Source organism: Lithobates pipiens, unplaced genomic scaffold (assembly GCF_037356315.1).
Source record: "Lithobates pipiens isolate NorthernLeopardFrog02 unplaced genomic scaffold, aLitPip1_a1.2 Scaffold_8, whole genome shotgun sequence".
NCBI classification, from domain to species: Eukaryota; Metazoa; Chordata; class Amphibia; order Anura; family Ranidae; genus Lithobates; species Lithobates pipiens.
In genome coordinates, this window is record NW_027507903.1 from 65,790,589 (window position 1) to 65,812,709 (window position 22,121).

The following is a 22,121-nucleotide window of genomic DNA, read 5'->3' on the forward strand; positions in this document are numbered from 1 at the left end:
TGGTATTTACATGCAGGTGCGACATACGTATGCGTTCACTTCTGCATGTGAGCACACTGGGACGAGGGCGCTTTCAATTCTTTTTTATTTTTACACTTTCCCTTATTTAATTTTTAATTTTTTTTTTGTCACTTTATTCCAATTTACAAGGAATATAACCATCCCTTGCAATAGGAATAGTGCATGACAGGTCCTCTTTACAAAGAGATGTGGGGATTATAAGACCCAACATCTCTCTTCTAGGCTGGAAAGCCTGAGATAAAAAAAAAACGCAGGATCTCAGCCTTTCCAGCTAAAAACAAGGCAGTGTTTACATCTGCTGAGGCAGGAAGTCCGGCCTCCAAAGGTCAGCTCTATGGTAAATGGATGCTGCCAGCCAATTCAGTCCCTGACTTGGGTAAGCCGGTATAAGCGCCAGAGGGTGGCTGGAGGAGGAGGAGGAGGGGGGTGGGGGGGGGACATCCCCTTTTGCCAGCTGTAAAAATATTCAAGTGGCTGAACAGCCGCTAAGATTGTTTGTTTGTTTTTACTTTGCACTCCCGCGCTGGTTGGGCCCCCGTGAGTCCGGTCGCGGGACCTGCGGACTCGATCGCCGCGGGCATACCCGCGATCGTCTCACTGAGCGGCCGAATGAAGAAATGCCGTTTGTAAACAGCATTTCTCCATTCTGCCTAGCTACTAGTGACGCTGATCTCTGCTCCATGTGATTGGAGCAGAGATCAGTGTTCACTAAATGAAAGCCCAACCCCCCCACAGTTAGTAACACACCCCTAGGAACACTTAACCCCTACACTGCCACCCACTGGTTAACCCTTTCACTGCCAGTGTCATTTACACAGGAATCACTGCATTTATATAGCAGTGATTACTGTAGAAATGACAGTGGTCCCAAAAATGTGTCAAAAATGTCCGATGTGTTCGCCATAATGTCGCAGTCACAATAAAAATCACTGATCGCCGCCATTACTAGTAAAAAAAAAATATTAATAAAAATGCCATAAAACTATCCCTTATTTTGTAAACGCTATAACTTTTGCGCAAACCAATCAATCGCTTATTGCGATTTTTATTTTTTATTTTTACCAAAAATATGTAGAAGAATACGTATCGGCCTAAACTGAGGGAAAAAAACGTTTTTTATATATTTTTGGGGGATATTTATTATAACATAAAGTAATAATGCGTTTTTTTTCAAAATTGTCGCTCTATTTTTGTTTATAGCGCAAAAAATAAAAACCGCAGAGGTGATCAAATACCACCAAAAAGAAAGCTCTCTTTGTGGGGGGAAAAAAGGATGTCAATTTTGTTTGGGAGCCACGTCGCACGACCGCGCAATTGTCAGTTAAAGCGACGCAGTGCTGAATCGCAAAAAGTGGTCTGGTCTTTGACCAGCAAAATAGTCCGGTCTGTAAGTGGTTAATGATGGCTGCAGCTGCAGGTATCATTCAGATATCTCCACTCAAAGTCCAGGACGTCATAACTACCTACTGGCCGGAAGTGGTTAAAACATCCATAAGCTTTTTGGGGCCAACAAGCTATGGGAAGTAGGGATTTCTTTCTTTCAACTGGGTTAGTAAGGATGGCCTTTTGCTTTAGTTCATCCTAGAGTAGAGCCAAACAATTGATCGTTGAGAATCAAAGTGGCGATTCTTTTCACTTCCAGATCCTAAAACAGCATTTCTGGATTCTATGTAATAAGTGCAGAGAGTTCTCTGACAGCTGAAAAAAAGGCAGCTTGGCAAATTTTATCACAATATTGCAGATAACTATAAACAAAGTAACATTTCATTCTTGGATCAAAGGAATTAACTTCTGTCTGTAAATGAGGGATGTTTAATCACTTAAACATTAAACCTTTTTCTGACACTTGCTGTTTACAATCTAAAACAAAATGTATTACTAGAAAATTACTCAGACCCCCCCCCCCCATATATATATATATATATATATATATATATATATATACATACATACGACTATATATTTTAAATAAATTATTATATAAAAAGGTATTTCAGCAGAGACCCTACAGAATAAAAAGGTGGTTGCGATATTCTAGGTCATGCTGTATTTGCGTGGCAGTCTTTCAACCACAATTTTTTGGGGGAAAAAAATACACTTTAGAGCCGGTTCACACAGCGGGCGATGCGACGCGACTCGCCTCGCCTCGCTCTCGCAAGTCGCCCCCGTTCTGTACAATGGAACCGTTCTGAGAGGAGCGACTCGAGTCGCTCCGACTCAGAAAAAAGGTTCCTGTACTACTTTTGGGCGACCTCGGGGCGACTTGCATTGACTTCTATACAGAAGTCATCTGCAAGTTGCCGCTGAGGTCGCGGCAGGTCGCGGCGAGGCAAGTCGGAGTCTCCTCGCCTCGCCTGCAGTGTGAATCGGCCCTTAATGAATAAAAAAAAAAAAAAAAAAACAGTAAATTTAGCCCAATTTTTTTGTATAATGTGAAAGATGTTATGCCAAGAGAATTGTGAACTTTTATTCTAAGCAAGAAAATAGTGATTCTTGTTTTAGCCAAAATTGTGCAGCTCTATCCTAGAGCCTGTTTTGGGTAACAAGCTTTCCTTGATGCTTCAGACACCGAACTGAATTTCAATAACAATTGCCTATGGCATTTAAATGAACTTGTTTGTAATGCAATAACTAGCTAATTAACCGCTTCCCACCGCCCCTTTAAATGGGTCTTAAGGCCAGGAGGGAAGGCGGACTTCCCAATCACATGATCGCTGGCTGCCCCAGTGATCACCTGATTGGGAAGGGGCTGGATGGGTATCCTATCATAAATGGAGGCTGGGAGCTATCTGCAACAACTTGGTCACTGTGCTTTGAGCATACTCTCATCACAGAAAACATGGCCCCTCCATTGGGTGTAAGGGCTTTAAGGCCCGCCCTTCCTGCTGCCTCATATATGCGATACCTGGTTAGCATGAGGTTAAAGAGGAACTGCAGTCTGCTCACATAATTTGTAATAAAACATCTTTGCCATTCTGAAGCTTCCCTCCAATCACTTTGCATTTTATTTTATATATACTGTGAATGAATGAATAAAATACTTGTATAGCGCACAATGCGAACTGAATCGCCTCTAGGCGCCTCTAAGTACTGTGACTCTGTACTTGCCAAATATGCTGCAGAACTCTCCCTCCACTGGGTCTGGCTGCATCCGTTTTAACTGTGGGCAGCTAAAGCTGCTGCCTGTTCACTTCCTGTATTTACGCAGACACACCTTCTGCTCTGCAGCTCTCATTGTCCCTCTTATGACTTATACCCCTCACTTCCTGGCAAACTCTCACAACTGTGAGAGAGAGAACTGTGAATGATGTCATATGCCTAGGCTAATGACCAGACAAACAGGAAGAGGGCTGTATAAGGTATTTATTGGCAGAAAAATGTTTTGCTATCCAAAGTTAAAACAACAAGGGCAGAACATTAAATAGATGGAAAGATGAAAAAATGACTGACGTTCCGCTTTAAACATAGGTCATTTTTATTACTTATTGAACTAACTATTGTTTCCATCCTAGATATCGGATGCAGTTGCTGCAGCGGAAGATAAATGGAAGCTTGAGTCTGAAAGTCAACCAGCCGTTAGACATAAAGAATGTGAAGAGAAAATCGCAGCACTACAGAGGGAATCGGACTTGAAGGCCGAAGAGTTTGAAGCTCAGATGAAAGTTGAAGTGGGGAAGGCACGTGCTCAGTGGAACAAAGAGAAGCAGGAGGAAGTCCAAGCCATTCAGGCCCAAAACGAGAAAGATTTCCGCACCTTCCTGGATGATCATAGGACCAAAATCGGCGACGTGCTTCATGCAGCAAAAGCTGATTTTGAAAAGCAGAGAAATGAACTCCTCGCTCAGAAAGAGGCAGTAATGACGGAACAATTTAATAAGAGCCTCAAACTGCGGATTTCGGAAGAATCAAAGCGTTTGTGTGATCACGATAACGAGATCCTGTCTGAAATCGAGAACCTTATGTCTGAAATCCACGACGAACTCGTTGAAAAATGTAAAAGGGACGAACGATTGTCACATGCAACCAGCGGCTTAGATACGCAATTTCTGCAGAAGTTAAGATCGTATCTTCAGAGATCGGTGAAAGGGATTGTTTACAAAGTCGTTTCAAATGCAAAACAGGGGATGAAGCCGGTATGTTTGTGCGATTTTATGTAAACGTGTTGGTTATTTTTGGGATGTTTGGACACGATTTATTCATGTATTTTCTTATTTTGTCTTTAGAAACTTGATGAAAATGAGACTTGTCATGATTCTAGTGTCTTAAGAGGGAAGGAAAGACTTCATCCGGAAGGTGCACAGAAAAATCCAAAAAGGATTCTTACCGAAAAGGTGGCAAATGGTATGCTCTGCTTTTTATTGAAACCTACTTTGCTAAAGCTCTTTAACCGCTTCAGCCTCGGAAGATTTTACCCCCTTCCTGACCAGAGCACTTTTTGCAATTCGGCACTGCGTCGCTTTAACTGACAATTGCGCGGTCATGCGATGTTACATCCAAACCAAACAACTGGCGTCCTACCCCCCCCCCCCCCCCCCCCCAAATAGAGCTTTCTTTTGGTGGCATTTGATTACCTCTGCGTTTTTTTGTTTGTTTTTTTTTTTTTTTTTGCGCTATAAACAAAAAGAGGGCATCAATTTTGAAAAAAACACATTATTTTTACTTTTTGCTATAATAAATATGTCCCAAAAATATATATATAAAAAAAAATTTTTTCCTCAGTTCAGGCCGATATGTATTCGTCTACATATTTTTGGTAAAAAAAAAAAAAATCGCATTAAGCTTGTATTGATTTGGTTTGCATAAAACTTATAGTGTCTACAAAATAGGGGATAGTTTAATGATTTTTTTTATTATTATTAGTAATGGTGGCGATCTGCAATTTTTATCAGGCTTGCGACATTATGGCAGACGCATCGGACATTTTTGACACTATTTTTGGACCATTGTTATTTATACAGAGATCAGTGTTATAAAAATGCATTGATTACTAGGTAAATTACACTGGCAGTGAAGGGGTTAACCACTGGGGGGGCGATGCCGGGGTTCAGTGTGTCCTAAGGAGTGATTCTAACTGTGGGTGGGATGGGCTTGAAGTCACATGACAGCGATCACTGCTCTTGATGATAGGGAGCGGTGATCTCTGTCATGACACAAGCCAGAACGGGGAAATGCCTTGTTTACATAGGCACTTCGCCATTCTGAGGCTCCGTGACACGATCACCAGGAGACTGGTGGACATAGAGTCTGCTGTTCAGCGGGTATGGACATGCTGTAGACGGCGGCGAGTGCGCCTGCTATCCCCGGCTCTTAAAGGTCACGTACAGGTACGCCCATTTGCCCACCACTGCAATTGTGCCAATGTATATTGGCGTGCAGTGGTTGGCAACTGGTTAAGATAATGTTGTTGTTTTTTTTTTTTTTTTTTTTTTTTATGGAAATCCAGTTTTTATAATAAACTTCTGTTAATCTCTTACTGCTGTCCAGTACCTCAATGGGGAAGTTTTTCCTCTCCTCTTGTCTCCCAACGGGATAGGAGGGGAAGGAAAATCTCACTTGAGTATACAGATCACAATATACAGCTACTAGAAGTTCTGCTCTCCTCTACTCTACAACAACAAATGTTGGAGGGAGTTGTCACTATATGTGTGTCAATGATGGAGAGTCCCCTGTGGTGATGACAGCATTGTCATTGGGAAAGTGACAATGTTCACATTAGGGTCACAGGTGGCAATAAATTACCTACTTCAACCTATTCATAACACTTTAAATTGAACTTTTCATAGCTGCCACTTTTTCCATTAATTCTTCACTTTATTTTATGAGTTTTTTTTTTTTTTTTTTTTTTTTTTTTTAGAAGTGGAACTAAACTGATCCTGAGCCCCGCAAACTAAAAAAAACTGTTACATTTATTTTTAACATTTACAGGAAACTTGCCCATTCATGACTTCATGCTTTATTTTATTGAGCGATCACTTTGAAAAATTACCCTTAGCATTTCTTGCCATGGCCATCTTGAGTATGATCAGATGATTTGCAGCATTTACTTTCTGGAATCCATCTCTCCTTAGCTCAGGCATGCAGCCAGAAGGCTGTGCTTAGCTGAGAAAGCCCCTTCTCCCCAGATGAAGAAAAAAATTAAGGGTCCTGGGGATATAAGACATCATTTTTAGCCTAGGCCAAAAACCAGGAAGCAACTGAAAAAATGTAAAAAAATAAAAAAAAAGAAAAAATATGAAACAAGTAAATGTAACTATAGTAAAAGTAAATAAAATATACATTCCTATCTATTTACTAAGGCTAGCAACATAATGATTACAAATAGTTAATGCTTATTGAAAGAGTTTAGTTCAGGTTTAAAATGCACCTGTAATATTTTGTTATGGCTTTTATAGTATGAAGTGTTGGTCCTCTTGCATAAGGCTGTGAAGTAGTGTATAGCGTACAGTGCAAATATGTCCGTTGTGGTGTCCAGGTGCCAGAGCTGCAGCATATTTTTGCCCAGAGGAGATAATTACAGAAAATGCACGGCGCACATAGGTGTAAATTTTAAGTAAAAAAAAAATATATATATATATATACATACATACATAATATGCCCATATTCATACACATGGTATTGTCAATATATACATTGCACACGTTGTTGGAAATGGACAACAGTAGTGGGTGCTGCAGCAACTACCCTCTGCAAACTGGAATCGTCACTGATCAATGCACATATTCACCAGCACACCACGGGTTGTCAAATGTTGTCTAAACCTCTTATTGCAGAAAGATCACATCACAAAGGACCAAATGTAATGTTTCGCACACAGGACCCCTTCATCCGGCATGTGATGACAAAGGGGTCCTGCATGGCTCCGAAACATTGCACTTAGTCTTTTGTGATGTGATCTTTCTGCAATAAAAGGTTTGACCATCCATGGTGTGCTGGCGAACATGTGCAATATCCATACACAAGCGCTCACCGTGTACATCAAATGCAGATATGTGTTCTTCTATGCAGGAAGTCAGCTGTATTTGACAGCAAAAATTAGAGGGGGGGCACAATAAAAGCAGTGCAGTATTTCATGCTGCAAGAAAATGTTACATATGCAGTGTGTGTGTGTGTGTGTGTGTGTATATATAATGTATGTAAAGGTGTAAGGGGAAGGTGACGCTGCCCATCAACTGAAGTGCGACCCTCAGAAGTGAATCGCACATCACATCAGTAAGTGTATGTGTTAAATTATTCTACAATGTGTATTAAACCACTAAAAATGCATTCGATGGTGAATAAACAGAAAAGTGCAATGTGCTAATATATGATCCACCACTAGGTGCGTAAAATGGCCTACCATAAATGTGCAAAAATATACAAATCCTTCAGAGTAAAAACTGTGAATGTATGTAAAAAAAAATCCCCTAAAATGTTTTATATGTATAAATTGTAAAATGTAATCCTCGGGGGGGGGGGGGGGGGGACCAAAAAAAGAGTATCCTCGTGTGAGTTTAAAACGTATAAAATGAATGATTCAGTCTTTAGTATAAATATATGGAATGTTCCCATGTGACTTGTTCAAATGTCCAGAGTGCTTTGTGCATATATTTATTCATGACTCAACAAAATGATGTAGTGACGGTGGTGCTCCCCTTCGGTTCCACACTCACTAGATCTTTGCACCCCTGCGCAGGTAAAGCGCATGTAATCAGGTTTGTTTTAATGGCAGTATCCAGACCGACCCCATCTGTGGTACACTAGACCGCAGGATATCCTCATATTTAGGTGGACATATAAAAATTTAAAATCATAGCGTAACTCTGAATAATAACATATTTATTGACCACACAATTTAAAAAAAACGAGGCAAACCATATGCCCAACCGGCAAAAATGGGAAGGATAGAACACAGTAAAAGACACTCACACTCACACACACACACACACACTCACAGTATCTCACAAAAGTGAGTACACCCCTCATATTTTTTGTAGATGCTTTATATCTTTTCATCTGACAACACTGAATAAATTACACTTTGCTACAATGTAAAGTAGTAAGTGTACAGCAGGGTAAATTTGATGTCCCCTCAAAATAACGCTTTGTCGGTGTCATGTGACTCGTTAGTGTTACAAGGTCTCAGGTGTGACTGGGGAGCAGGTGTGTTAAATTTGGTGTTATCACTCTCACTCTCTCATACTGATCACTGGAAGTTCAACATGGCACCTCATAGCAAAGAACTCTCTGAGGATCTGAAAAAAATAATTGTTGCTCTACATAAAGCTGGCATAGGCTATAAGAAGATTGCCAAGACCCTGAAACTGAGCTGCAGCACGGTGGCCAAGACCATACCGTGGTTTATCAGGACAGATTCCACTTAGAACAGGCCTCACCATGGTCCTCCAAAGAAGTTGAGTGCACGTGCTCAGCACCATATCCAGAGGTTGTCTTTGGGAAATAGACGTATGAGTGCTTCCAGCATTGCTGAAGAGGTTGAAGGGGTGGGGGGGTCAGCCTGTCAGTGCTCACACCATATGCCGCACACTGCATCAACCTGGTCTGCATGGCTGTCGTCCCAGAAGGAAGCCTCCTCTAAAGATGATGCACAAGAAAGTCCACAAACAGTTTGCTGAAGACAAGCAGACTAAGGCCGCGTACACACGGGCGGACTGTCTGACGGACTTGGTCCGCTGAAACACGTTTCATTCCGCTCGTGTGTGGGCTTCAGCGGACTTTTTCAGCGGACAGTCTGGCGGACTAAGTCTTTCGGAATTTCCGTAATATTGTCCGTCCAAACTTGGTTTCAGCGGACAGTCCGCTCGTCAGTAGGCTAGTTCGACGGACTAAGTATGGCGCATGCTCAGAAAGGATTTACACGGCGAAAGGTTGCATTGCAGTGTATTGGACGTCGTATTTCTAGTCCCGTCGTACGTGCTGTACACGTCATCGCGCAAGCTTTCGGCGGACTGTCTGTTCATCGTGTGTGGTCAAGTCCGTTCATTCGAAAGTAGGACGGACTGTCTGTCGGATTGTCTGACGGACTTAGTTGGGCAGACAGTCCGCCCGTGTGTACGTGGCCTTAGGACATGGATTACTGGAACATGTCCTGTTGTCTGATGAGACCAAGATAAACTTATTTGTTTCAGATGGTGTCAAGTGTGTGTGGCAGCAACCAGGTGAAAAGTACAAAGACAAGTGTGTCTTGCCTACAGTCAAGCATTGTAGCAGGAGTGTCATGGTCTGGGACTGCATGAGTGCTTCCGGTACTGGGGAGCTACAGTTCATTGAGGGAACCATGAATGCCAACATGTACTGTGACATACTGAAGCAGAGCATGATCCCCCTCCCTTCGGAGACTGGGCCGAAGGGCAGTATTCTAACATATCGACACCAAACACACCTCCAAGACCACCACTGCCTTGCTAAAGAAGATGAGTAAAGGTGATGGATTGGCCAAGCATGTCCCCAGAGCTAAACCTTTTTGAGCATCTGTGGGGCATCCTCAAACGGAAGGTGGAGGAGTGCAAGGTTTCTAACATCCACCGGCTCTGTGATGTCATCATGGAGGAGGGGAAGAGGACTCCAGTGGCAACTTGTGAAGCTCTGGTGAACTCCATGCCCAAGAGGGTTAAGGCAGTGCTGGAAAATAATGGTGGCCACACAAAATATTGACACTTTGGGCACAAGTGTTTCACTTTTGTTTCCAGTGGTTTAGACATTAATTTCTGTTGAGTTATTTTGAGGGGACATCAAATTTACACTGTTATACAAGCTTAACACCCACTACATTACGTTGTAGCAAAATGTAATGTGTTCAGTGTTGTCACATATAAAGACAAGGATGAGCAAGTTTGGGGTGGAGGAACTTGACTGTCCTGACCTCAACCCAACAGAACACCTTTGGGATGAATTGGAGCGGAGACTACGAGCCAGACCTTCTCATCCACATAAGCTGCCTGACCTCAAAAATGCACCTCTGGAAGAATGGTCAAACATTCCCATAGACTCATTCCTAAACCTTGTGGACAGCCTTCCCAAAAGAGTTGAAGCTGTTATAGCTGCAAAGGGCGGACCAACTCAATATTGAACCCTACGGACTAAGACTGGGATGTCATTAAAGTTCTGTGTGTAAAGGCAGGTGTCCCAATACTTTTGGAAAGAGAGTGATGGTGTGTGTGTGTATATTGTACCACTGATATTGATTTCAGCTCTACAGCCTTGCGCTTTTAATTGCTTTTAATATGCACAGTGATGGAACTGGTCTATATGCACTGTAGAATGGCAATTGTGTGTACTCCAGGTTGTGAATTAACTTTTGTAATCCAGCTTAAAATTTTATACTTGTTATAGTTTTTGAACCGGAATGCAGTTAGAGGGAGGGACAGATTATAATTAATGTAGGTAATTATATAATGTATATCATTTATATAAGGCGTTGTTCACATGGGACGATTACATATGTGCCCTGTGCAAGGCTGTGTTTGCCCATGTAGGGATGCACAGGCGTTGTGCGGGCAGTCCCATCCACAGCGGGCACACTCTAAGTGTGTTTGGGACCATGTACCCACATGAATGTCACCTTTGAAGCAACGGCTGTGTCCGTGTGTCTATAAAGGCATCAAAGTAAATGAAAATGAAGCTAAATTCTGCAAAGAAAAAGAGAAAAGCTTTCTTGGGTGAAAGTGGTACCGAGCTTCACTTGTGTAAGGCCGGGTTCACACCGCTGCGATGCGGGAACGCCGCGAATCCGCAGCGTTTTCCCGCATCGCACACCTCCCGCCGGCAGTTCACACTGTCCTATGCGGACGGCTGGGAGTGTCAATGAAATGTTAATGACACCCCCAGATCCGTCCGCATATCGCAGTGCGATCTGCCAACTCGCACAGGAATCGGATCGCATGGTGTGAACCCCCATGCGATCCGATTCTGTTGCGGACCCAAAAAAGGGTCCCGTGCGAGTTTGCTGCGGGAGCGCTGCGAATTCAGCCATACTATCTGTATGGCTGAACTCGCATCGCTACGGAGATCGGATGTGATTTGCTGTGCGAATCACATCCGGATCTCCCCCCGCAGCGGTGTGAACCGGGCCTAAAAGAAGCTAGCTCTCCCCTTGCTGGCTGCATAGACTACCTAATATTATTTTGAGATATTTATAGTTTTAAAAACAAATTAACCTTTTATTCCTGGCCATAATAAAACAAAATGTACAAAACCATTATACCTTTTCTTTAGCAGCCTAATAAACCTGTTGTGCTTATCTCCAAATTGCTACAGGACATGTGCAGGCGATGCTGACCGTAGATCCTCCGCTAAAGAAGAAAAGTGAAAGCTTTGAATTTGGTTGCTGCGAGAATTGCCAGAAACAACTTGAGAAGTCAAAGAAGGAGTGCCAGGAGCTGCGGAATAAACTGGACAAAGCATGCCGCCACCTTCAACATGCAGTCAAAGAGCAAAAGCTCAGAATGGAGCAATTTAAAGGTATGCTAAACATCTTCATTATCCTTGCACGCGGTACTGCTTTATGAACGCCAGAATATTTAAAAAAAAAAATTTAAATGCTGCAATAGTTTATTATTTGCTCACCTGTGTGTGCAGGCCTATTGACAGAAAGGGGCTGCATTCAAATCTGTAAAAAAAAAAAATGAACGCCTTCAAACTTGGCATTTTTCGTGCCCATGTGCAAGAGTCCTTAGGCCTACAGGAGTCCTTGTAGATGGCGCTTTGATTCACCTTGGAGGGCACATCATATCATGTACCTAACAGCCTACACTTGCAGATGAAGCCTAGAAGCACGCCTTCAGGTAAATTTGCTTTGCGCTTTCTCCCATTCTTTATTGCTAGATGAAAATTTTTTACTTTTTAATTCCAGTTTTGGCTGCTCCAAAATAACAAAGAATTAAGCCTAGGTTCTAGAGCTGCACAATTCTGGACAAAATGAGAATCGCATTTTTTTTTTGCTTGGAATAAAAATATCATGATTCTCGAGATGTAAAATCTTTCACATTATACAAAAAAAAGGGCTCCTCCGTGATGTCATGGAGGAGTGGAAGAGGACTCCAGTGGCAACTTGTGAAGCTCTGGTGAACTCCATGCCCAAGAGGGTTAAGGCAGTGCTGGAAAATAATGGTGGCCACACAAAATATTGACGCTTTGTGCCCAATTGGGACATTTTCACTTGGGGTGTATTCACTTTTTGTTGCCAGCGGTTTAGACATTAATGGTTGTGTGTTGAGTTATTTTGAGAGGACAGCAAATTTACACTGTTATACCATCTGTAGACTCACTACTTTACATTGTAGTAAAGTGTAATTTCTTCAGTGTTGTCACATGAAAAGAGATAATAAAATATTTACAAAAATGTGAGGGGTGTACTCACTTTTGTGAGTTACTGTATGTATGTGTGTGTATGTGTATATATATATATATATATATATATATTTATTATTATTATTATTATTATTATTATTATTATTATTATTAATAAAATATTTTTTTTTTTATTTCCCTGCAGAAAATGAAACCGTTGTCCAAACTCTACAGAAAGAAAACCTTGAATTGCAGAAAAAACTTGATGAAAAAGCTGTGAACCCCAAAGAAAGGTAACATTCAATTTTTTGTTCTAATCTAGATCTTCTACAAGCATGGAATGTGTGTGTGTATGAAATTTAATATTGTGTGCTTTTTGTTTATTTTGAAACAAAGTAACCCATTTACTTCATGTTCTCTTGTCATTTCAGTTGTTCACCAGAAGAGGGTTCCGAGAAGGGCTGTGATATGTGTAGAGGAAAGGCTTTAGAAGAGATGCGTTCTCAGTATATCAAAGCTGTGGACAAAATAAAAAGTAAGACAAAAAAAAGACTGTTAGATTTCAGTTCAGTGGTCTCTTGGCAAATAAAATAAATCTTTTATATATTTTTATTTGAATAAAATCCTTTGTCGGCTGAGGATTAAAAGCTTACTCCATGTTTGTTACACCAATATTTAAGGTCCTGTTCCCAGTCTCCCCCACCCCTTCTATCCTTCAAACTTTCTTTTTCCTAAATTATGGGGTTCTCCCTGTAGTCTTCCGTTCTCACTAGAATGTAGTAAAGTTGGTTTTGACTCCACCTGCCCATCAGCATCGTCCATTCACCGAGATCTGTGATTGGAGGGACTAAAAGTCCCATCTTCCCTCACAGTTGAGCGTCTCCTAGATCTTAGTGGAGTACAAGTGAAGATGACGTCACTGCAGTCCATTGTTTACTTCCTCCCTCCTGCCCCATAACTGAAGGCCTGTACCTCCGTACAAACCAGGTTCATTGCACCTGTAATTTTATTTGGGTACATTTGCAAAAGGTGGATAATGGCTTTTAAAGCAATATAATTTTACCATGGCTGGGCTACCATTACCTGATTTCTTTCCTATTTAACCAGTACTTGTGACAGGCTATTAGCATATGCAACCACCTTTTTGTCTGTACACTTTCATGTAAATGGGGCTATAAGTAGGAATAGGGAATGATCATTTGTTCCTCAGTGCATGTGCATAATATCATGTTGCAGCAGATCAGGGGCTATAGACAAAGGAGTAACTGGCAGCTCTTGACCACTTCAAAGATTTGCAATCTGGGATTCATCTTCTAGAAAAGTCGGTCAATGGCAAGCATTCTTTGGCCAGACTTTAATGATCAGAGATCAGGATCTCTGAACTTGCCTCCCTGTGCCAAGCAGGCAGTTGAGTATGCCACTCGTGTCTGTGGTCGGACACCGCTGCATCGGCACTACAGCTGAGGCACCCAGCTTCAAATAGGCTGTTAACATAGAGGTGAAATCTGCTCTTGTTTAATGAAGAGGAGGGATGGTGGGGGTCATATGATGCATTGTACTGTAAAATTACACTTGCGATTTTTAAAATGGATCCCCAGGTAAATTGATACATTTTTGTTTGAATATATATATATACTGTGTGTAGACTGTTTTAATTTCTAAATGATTTGTCACCATGTTCAGCCACTCTTCTGATTCACATACCTCTACTACCCTGCGTAGCCAAGAAGATCATTACTATTTCCTATTTCAGCTCTTGTGTCCACCTCCCTGCTCATTGCAGTTAATGATTCAAATGCACTGATCGGTGAGCAGATTAGAAGCAGAAGGGGAGACATGGGAAGTTGCAAAGTTGAACTAGAAAATTGGGCATTGGGTGGTGGGGGGAGGAAGAAGAGGAGGTGACATGCCTTGTCATGCAGTGTGTGGGGGTGGCTGAATCACAACATTGGCTGAAAACTGATCAGATATATTTATATCAACCATTGCCCATTATCAGAGAGTTGCACTTTAATTTGATCTCATCTCCCTTTGTTTTGATAGAAATGAACATTTAATATATTAGTACAACTATCTCCCTATATAAACCTCAAATCCACAAGTGGGAACATGACCTCAAAGACACTAGATAGGGAAGATTTGATACAAATCTGGACCACCATAGCCTCCTTTTCTATCAATGCGCTTACATTGGAATCCATTGGAATCCGCCTTTAAATCTGTCTCCAGATGGTGTATTGTCCCAACACAGTTGGCAAACCTTTTGCCCCAACTCCTGCTTTTGAGGTTGCTCCCTCACAGGGGATGTATTTCATGGTGGGTCATGCTCAATGTTGGCAACTGTTTTAGAAAGCATAGTCAACTTGCCCCTTTCCCAGAGACCCTTGGTGTGCTCTTTTGCATTTAAAACCTCCAGACCTCACAAGATCCCAATTTTAAATTGGCCACCTGTTTTCTACTAGCAGCAAACAAAACAAACTATCACAGAAGCTTGGAAACCGTTTTTTTTTTTTTATCAATGAGAAGCTTACTAGTATCCTAGGTGCACAGACAAGAAATTCCTAAAAACCTGGGCCCTGTGGATACAATACACCCACCCCTCCATGTCCTCCGAAAGCTACTCCCTGCTATAGGCGCTGAAGTCACTGGGTTTCTGGCTGGATTGTCCCTGATGTTCTCCTCTTTGTCTCTCTACCCTCTGTGCAAGGCCCGACTTATACCTACTCTGATAGGGTCTCCCGGTTTACAGTCATTACACGTTTGCCCTCCTTCCCTCCCCCTTTCCCCCTATTTTTGATGCACATAATGTGTATTGTTACTGTACACCTAACTTATATTATGCCATACTTGTTGCACTAGATCATCATAACCATTATTGTTTACTATGACTCACAAGTGCACACTATACTTTTTTTTTTTTTTTTTTTTTTTTTTTTTCTGGTACAATATTTTTATTGAAATAAGTATAACATCTTGACAAACATTCACCCGCACAGGGGTGCAGTTCAGTGAGCATAACAACCATTTGACTTTAATGGGTATTAGCTGGTTACTGGGCGACCTTATGGGACAGCCCATAGGTTCCTATAGATCAACAGGGCATGAGGGCCAACTAACTAGGGCCCAAGATGCAAAAAGATACAAAAAGGAAAAAGTTTAAAATGTTGAAACGGTGTCCGTTTGCCAACAAATTTGACACAGATCCCAGGTCACCCTAGAGCAAAGGGGCAGCCATGGGCATAGTCTCGATTGCAGAGGAAGAAAAAGAGAAGAGAAAGACGAGGAAGTAAGGGTCAGGAGAGAAAAAGGATGGGGGAGTTGAAAATTTGGAGTCCTGCAGAAGGGGAATGTGATGGACCCATTCTCGGGAGAGGCTCAGACTGTTCGGGTGCAAAGTGGGAAGAGCATAGGACCACCAAGGTGACCATACTTTAAGGAATTTAGAGTGATTTATTTAAAATACTCAACCTTTTCTCATTGATCATGAGATCAGCTAGAGTGCTCTTCACCATTACAAACGGAGCACGGGGGCCTTTTCCAAGCTCTGGCTATAGCCTGTTTGGCCACAATAAACAAGTTGTCAGTTTCTTTTGATAAGAAAACAAACCCTGAATTGGGCAGTGCAACAAGGCAAGTTTAGCATCTCTGTGTATGGGTATATGAAATAAGGCGTGCAGGAGTCCAAACACTCTGGACCAAAACCCTATGAGGCGAGGACAAGCCCACCAAATGTGTACTGATGCATCACCCCATTGGCCACACCCTCTAATGCATCGGTCATCATAGGATGGGTTCGTGCTCGCTATCTGATCCGGGACCCAGTACCACCATAGAAGGACTTTGCACTCTATATACCTTTTTACAATGATGATTACATTTGAACATTTGTACGGGTCATACTATGTATCCTCCAAAATGTTAAATTGATTGAAAAGTCTCCCCCTTTTTTTTTTTTTTGCTATAGAAATAACAAACTTGTTATACTTACCTGCTCTGTTGCAGTGGATTTACACAGAGCAGCCCAGATCCTCCTGTCCTCGGGTCCCTCTTCTGTACTCCTGGCCCCTCCCACCTGTTCAGTGCCCCCACAGCCAGCAGCTTGCTATGGGGCACCCAAGCCGAGTCACTGAGCCCTTACGGCCTCGCCCCCCCTCTCTTCTCTGATTGGCTAGCTGACTTTGACAGCAGTGGGTCCAACATTGTCGCTGCTGTGTTTCAGCCAATCAGGAAGAAGAATCTCGGACGGCTGAGACCTGAGGTCCCTCTCTCTCCACGAGTGTAAGTGTTAGGGGGACTGAGAGCGGCTGCTGCACACAGAAGGCTTTTTATCTTAATGCATAGAATGCATTAAGATAAAAAACCTTCTGCCTTTACAACCCCTTTAATAAGGACCTATTGAAAGCGAACGCTTCTTTTTTTTTTTTTTGTTGCCTGAGCAGTACACAGAGCTCAACAAAGGGCAAGGCTTTTTCTAAGTAAGGGCTCATTCAGATAGGTGATTAATCCCGTCTTCCATGCAAAGCCACTGACAGGTGTGTGCACATCCACTTTGGAGCTGCATGCAGGCAGTGTCTTCATTTGGATCTATGCTCCATTGACATGCGCTTGTGTTCGCACAGTGTCCATCCACTTCTATGGGCTGCCTGCATGCAGCTCTGAGGTGGATGCACATGCATCTGACAGCGACTCTGCACAGAGGACTGGATTTTTTTTGCCTTCTGCATTAGGCCTAAAGCAGGGGTAGGCAACCTGGGGCAGAACGACAAGTCCCATCGTGACTCTGGGAGTAATTGTAACTGCCAGCCTTGCAATGCCTCATGGGAAATGTAGTTCCGCAACAGCTGGAGGGCCCCAGATTGCCTCCCCCTGCCTAAAGGGTCAGTCCACCTATAATTATTTGCTGTCTGTTTCTAGTCTAATCGCCAACTAGCTTCTTATTTCTTTAGGACCTTCATCTTTTTGATCTATGTACCATAAATTATGACTCTGCTGCTGCCCTCCTTGGGTTGTATACACTCCTCCTCTTCCTAAATTCATCATAGTATAAATTTTAAAATGTGCAAACCTGAGAGGTTTAGGAGTTAGGTTTTATTCTAAAGCATTGTCCAAAAACTGAAAAAAGGTGTACTAAACTTCAGATATTTTTTATTGTCTGAAAATGGGAAAAGGTGCTAGTAAATGTGTTTTTGTATTAAAAAAAATTTCCCTGTTCAATCTCTGTGCAATTACTTTTGTTTCTCTTGACACTTTTTCCTTCTGATGGTAACAGCAGATCTTTGCCAATGTGAGTGCTTACTGTTTTACTTGTAGATGTGCTGTATGTTTAGTCCTAACATACTTGCTAGTCAGTAGTTGGAAGAATATAGTTTTGAAAAAAAAAATAAAGCGTTTGTTAACCCCCCCAAAAAAATAAAAAGGAATATCCTGGTCCCTTAAAGCAGATTACATAGCACAGCGCTTGTGCTATGTAATCTGCCCTCTTTAAACAGTAAAAAAAAACCCTAAACCTACCACTTCCTGTATGCCCCTCTCTAAACAGACCACGATAACCAGTGCAGTGCCGCCCTGATCACTGTGGTCAAAGTGCCTCCTTCCGTGATAGGCTGCCGTCCCCTCCTTCCTCCCTGTCAGTGCCCTCTGTCTGTCTTCGCTCAGCCCCACCGCTATTATAAAAAAAATAAACCTATAATTGTCACTGCCAGCCTCTCTATTAAAGGCTGGCATAGCACACTTTGTTGAGCATTTCTTAAAATGAGTGTTGTAAGTACAGATTTTTAGCTGTCTTCAGGCCGGTCACGTGACTTGCGGCCGCTTTACAGCTACGAGATGGGATTCTGTGGAGGAGAGGAGCGGTCACGTGATCTCCCTGGCTGACATCAGAGGGAGATCATGGCCCCTCCCACAGAAGCCGCCTGTCTGAGCTGGAAAGTGATGTGATTGGCCTGAAGACAGCTTAAAACTCTGTATTTACAACACTCGTTTTAAAAAATCCTTAACAGTGTGCTATGCCAGCCTCTAATAAAGGGGCTAGCATAAATTTTTACAATTGGCTTCACAAACCCTTTAAGCTTTTATTTATAGTTTGAACAAAAAAATATTAGGTACTGTTTTTTTACAATGGTGAAAATACTTAATTTTTTATTTTTAAATAGGTGACATGCTTCGGTATATTCAAGAAAGCAAAGGAAGGGCTGCTGAAATGTTGAAGTCTGAAGTTTTAAAAGAACGTCAAGAAACGGCACGGAAAATGCGGAAATATTACTTAACCTGTTTGCAGCAGTTATTAAAGGATGATGGAAAGAATGAGGGGTGAGTGGTTGAAATTTATAGTGACAACATAAGCTGGCCATGGATGGATCAAAATTCGGCCGGTTCAGCTGGACGAGCTTCGATTCAAATGTGGCTGCGCCCGCTCATCAGAACTCGAACCAATGACTTCTGTTACACGAGGTTGTTGGAAAATTTTCTCTTGAACGATTTTTTTATTCTTTTATTTTTTTTGGTCCAAAGAATTCTGGTGTTCTAGGTCAGTGGCTTTTGTGAAGCACCTTCTGATGACTTTTAAGAAATTACCTTTTGACTTTTTAAAAACAAAGAGAATATGGAAATTATGTCTAAAAAATACCAAATTCTTGTATTATGCAGTAATTCACACTTGTGTTGCAACTTTATAATAGAATTCCCTCATCAGTCTTTAGGGGTATACAGACTTGAGGGACTTTTAGATCTTGCTGCTATGAGGGCAGACACTGAAGCCCCGTACACACGATTGGAAATCCCGCCAGCAAAAGTCGGATGAGAGCTTTTGGTCGGAAATTCCTACCATGTGTATGCTCCATCAGACTTTTGCTGGCAGAATTTCCAACAGCAAAAGATTGAGAGCAGGTTCTCTATTTTTCCAACAGAAAAAGTTCTGATCGGAAATTCGGATCGTCTGTAGCAATTGCAACAAGCAAAATTCCTACGCATGCTCAGAAACAATGCTTGGAAGCATTGAACTTAATTTTCTCGGCTCGTCGTAGTGTTGTACGTCACGTGTTCTTGACAGTCGAAAGTTCAGAGACGTTTTGGGTGACCGTGTGTATGCAAGCCAAGCTTGAGCGGAATTCCGTCGGAAAAACCATCCAAGATTTTTTTCACCGCAAACTCAGATCGTGTGTACGCAGCATTAAGCCCCATGCACACAGGCCAAATGTCGGGAGACATCGGCCGGTTAAAAATAAAACTGTCCGACGTTCGGCCTGTGTGTGTGTGTGTGTGTGTGTGTGTGTGTGTGTGTGTGTGTCAGTCTGTCTGTCTGGCACACACACAGGCCGGCTTCTGTCAGACGAGTATGCTGGAAAACCAGAAGCCGAGCGACTCATGATCAGGGTTCTCAGCCAATGGTGGAGATCGCTGATGGGAGTGTTCTGGCAGGGGGGCCATCCCCCTGTCAGAACATGGTTCAGCAGGGTAGACCGCTGTACTAACTTTGGATAGTTAGTACAGCGGCTCCTACTGGAGTTGTCAGATTTTATTTTTTTCGCTTGAACGGAAAAAAAAACTTGTGTGTACTAGGCTTAACAGCCTGTACCTTTTTGCTTCCTTGCAATTCTGCTTTCACCTCCTTGGGAAATATCCATTTTATTGACAATATGTTCCTAAGAACATAGGTGAATGCAGTCAGAGGGGTGACTATAGAAATCACAGGACCCCATACTCATAGCACATTTTTGTGCATGGGGAAAAATATGGGTGCTGCCAAAGACACAGTTACCATACATTTGACTTGAACGGAACTACAGAGTGTGTATTGCACTATTTTCAAACACAAGTTTATATTGTTGACCCATGGCAATGCCCCCTTTTTACATTGCTGACCAGTTGCAATTCCCTCAGGGAAAGGAGTCTGCCAGTGCTGACAGAGGATGTAGGTTTGCATGCTGCAATTATCTTGTTTGATATGCTGGCACAGGTAGGTGGATCAGTAAAGTAGTGCATTTACCCTGGCAGCTTTTTCCTCCGAATTGTCATAAATCTAGGTGTGAAGAAGCCCAGCTGTCATTAGTTTCATTCTTTTAGTAGTCAAAATTACCATTTTGTGACTAAATATCATCTCTGTTGGGGAAGAGGGAGCAGTCGGCACAACTGATGACTGGTTCACATGATGTGGCCATTTTTCAATGAAGGGAAGGTAACCTTTTCCTTGGATCTATGGATGATATTAATGCATCTTGGAAATGTTAGATTTTAGACCTTCTCAAATCCTTTTATGCCTCCATGTTATCGGCTACCATGACGGTTATTGTAGGTACTTGTATAGCGCCGACAATTTACGCAGCACTTTATATACATATTGTATGTTCACATCAGTCCCTGCGTTCAAGACGCTTACGATCTAATGCCTAGTGCATGCGATCAGAAAATCGGATGAAAAATACATTTGAAGCGATTGTATGATCATCTGTTTGTTAGTACACAGCTTTCGAGAGACGATCACAACAGTTCATGTGAAATTATCCATAGGGACAAACACATTTTTTTTTCGGACGATACCAGAACAAACAATTTTCGTTTTTTCAATCAGAGTATTCATCTAAAAAAAAAAAAAAAAAAAAAAAAAAAAAAAGACCACGCATACTGGGAAATGGAAGAATACATTACAGTACAATGCAACACATTACATCACTTCCCAAGTTGTATTCTGTCGTATGAAGGTTTTCGTAACTTTAGTAGCCACTTAATGTTCGATATGAGACTAGCATGCAAGAAAAACGGACGATCGTTTGTCCAATGTTCTCATCATGTGTATCAGGCTTAAGATCCCTAACTCACATTCATACTAGGGCTGGTTTAGACAGGAGCCATTTAAAGTAGAAGTTCAACCAAAGCTCGTACAAAACTGCACTTCTCTGACCCATTTTTCAGCAGACAGCAAGCTGAAGCCCGCTGACGTCCTAGTCTTTCCAGGCTGTAGAAAGATCACAACAATATGGTCGGAATTCGCCCACATCCCTGGACCGCCACCTGGCTCAGCCTCAGTGAGCCGCTGAGAGCCTGAGCCAGCCAGTTCTGCCCCCTCTACAGCCCAGCGCTCCAGTGAACGAGGAGGGGGCAACAAGCTCTCTGCTCACAGAGCTCTGAGAACTGAGCGATCAGCTCGGCTCTCAGTCTTAGAGCCGGCGGGGGACAGATGCTGCATCGGACCAATGCTACCTCCACCTAAGTACGTATGATTCTTGTGGGGGGGATCCCATACTTCACTTTTAACCTATCAGCATGTCTTTAGAGTTATAAGAGATCAGGCTGTGGGATGTTTAGAAGTGACAGATTTAGCACTTGAGGACAATATGGGACAACAAAGGTCACCTTAACATCCGTTTTTGATTTTATAAATGCCTGTTTACACTAAACTTTCTTCTGGCATTGTTCATATCAGAATGTGTCATTATGTGTGTTTTATTTCTTAGTGCTGAAAAGAAAATCATGAACGCGGCAAGCAAGCTTGCAACTATGGCCAAAGTTCTGGAAACTCCCATCTCTCAAAAAACTCAGAGCAGAAACTTCAGAGTAGGTATGTATAACAGCAGTGCGCGATGAGCTGACCATACACCGTTCATTTATTATTCGTTCAACCGGCGGGAAAAGAAAGTGGATGGAGGAACCCCCCTGCCGGGACATTGGTTGCAGCCACTGATCAACAACGTTTTTCCAACTTGTCCCTTCAGCAGAAGTTGGTCAAAAGATCAATTTCTGTCGAGGGGGGTACTGCCATACTCTGAAATTGATTTGATTCAGTGTATGGCCAGCTTTAGTGAACTGGCGTGCTGCGTGT

At 42.2% G+C, this 22,121-nt stretch overlaps 1 protein-coding gene across 1 annotated transcript in view; it reads left to right on the top strand.

Moving 5' to 3' along the window:
* Positions 1-22,121, top strand: part of CEP152 (centrosomal protein 152) — an 87,455-nt gene that overhangs the window by 57,917 nt on the left and 7,417 nt on the right. Inside the window, 7 exon segments of the mRNA XM_077473089.1 lie at positions 3,534-4,154; positions 4,245-4,362; positions 11,276-11,479; positions 12,513-12,600; positions 12,739-12,842; positions 18,460-18,616; positions 21,757-21,860. Coding sequence (XP_077329215.1) covers positions 3,534-4,154; positions 4,245-4,362; positions 11,276-11,479; positions 12,513-12,600; positions 12,739-12,842; positions 18,460-18,616; positions 21,757-21,860 — 1,396 coding nt within the window.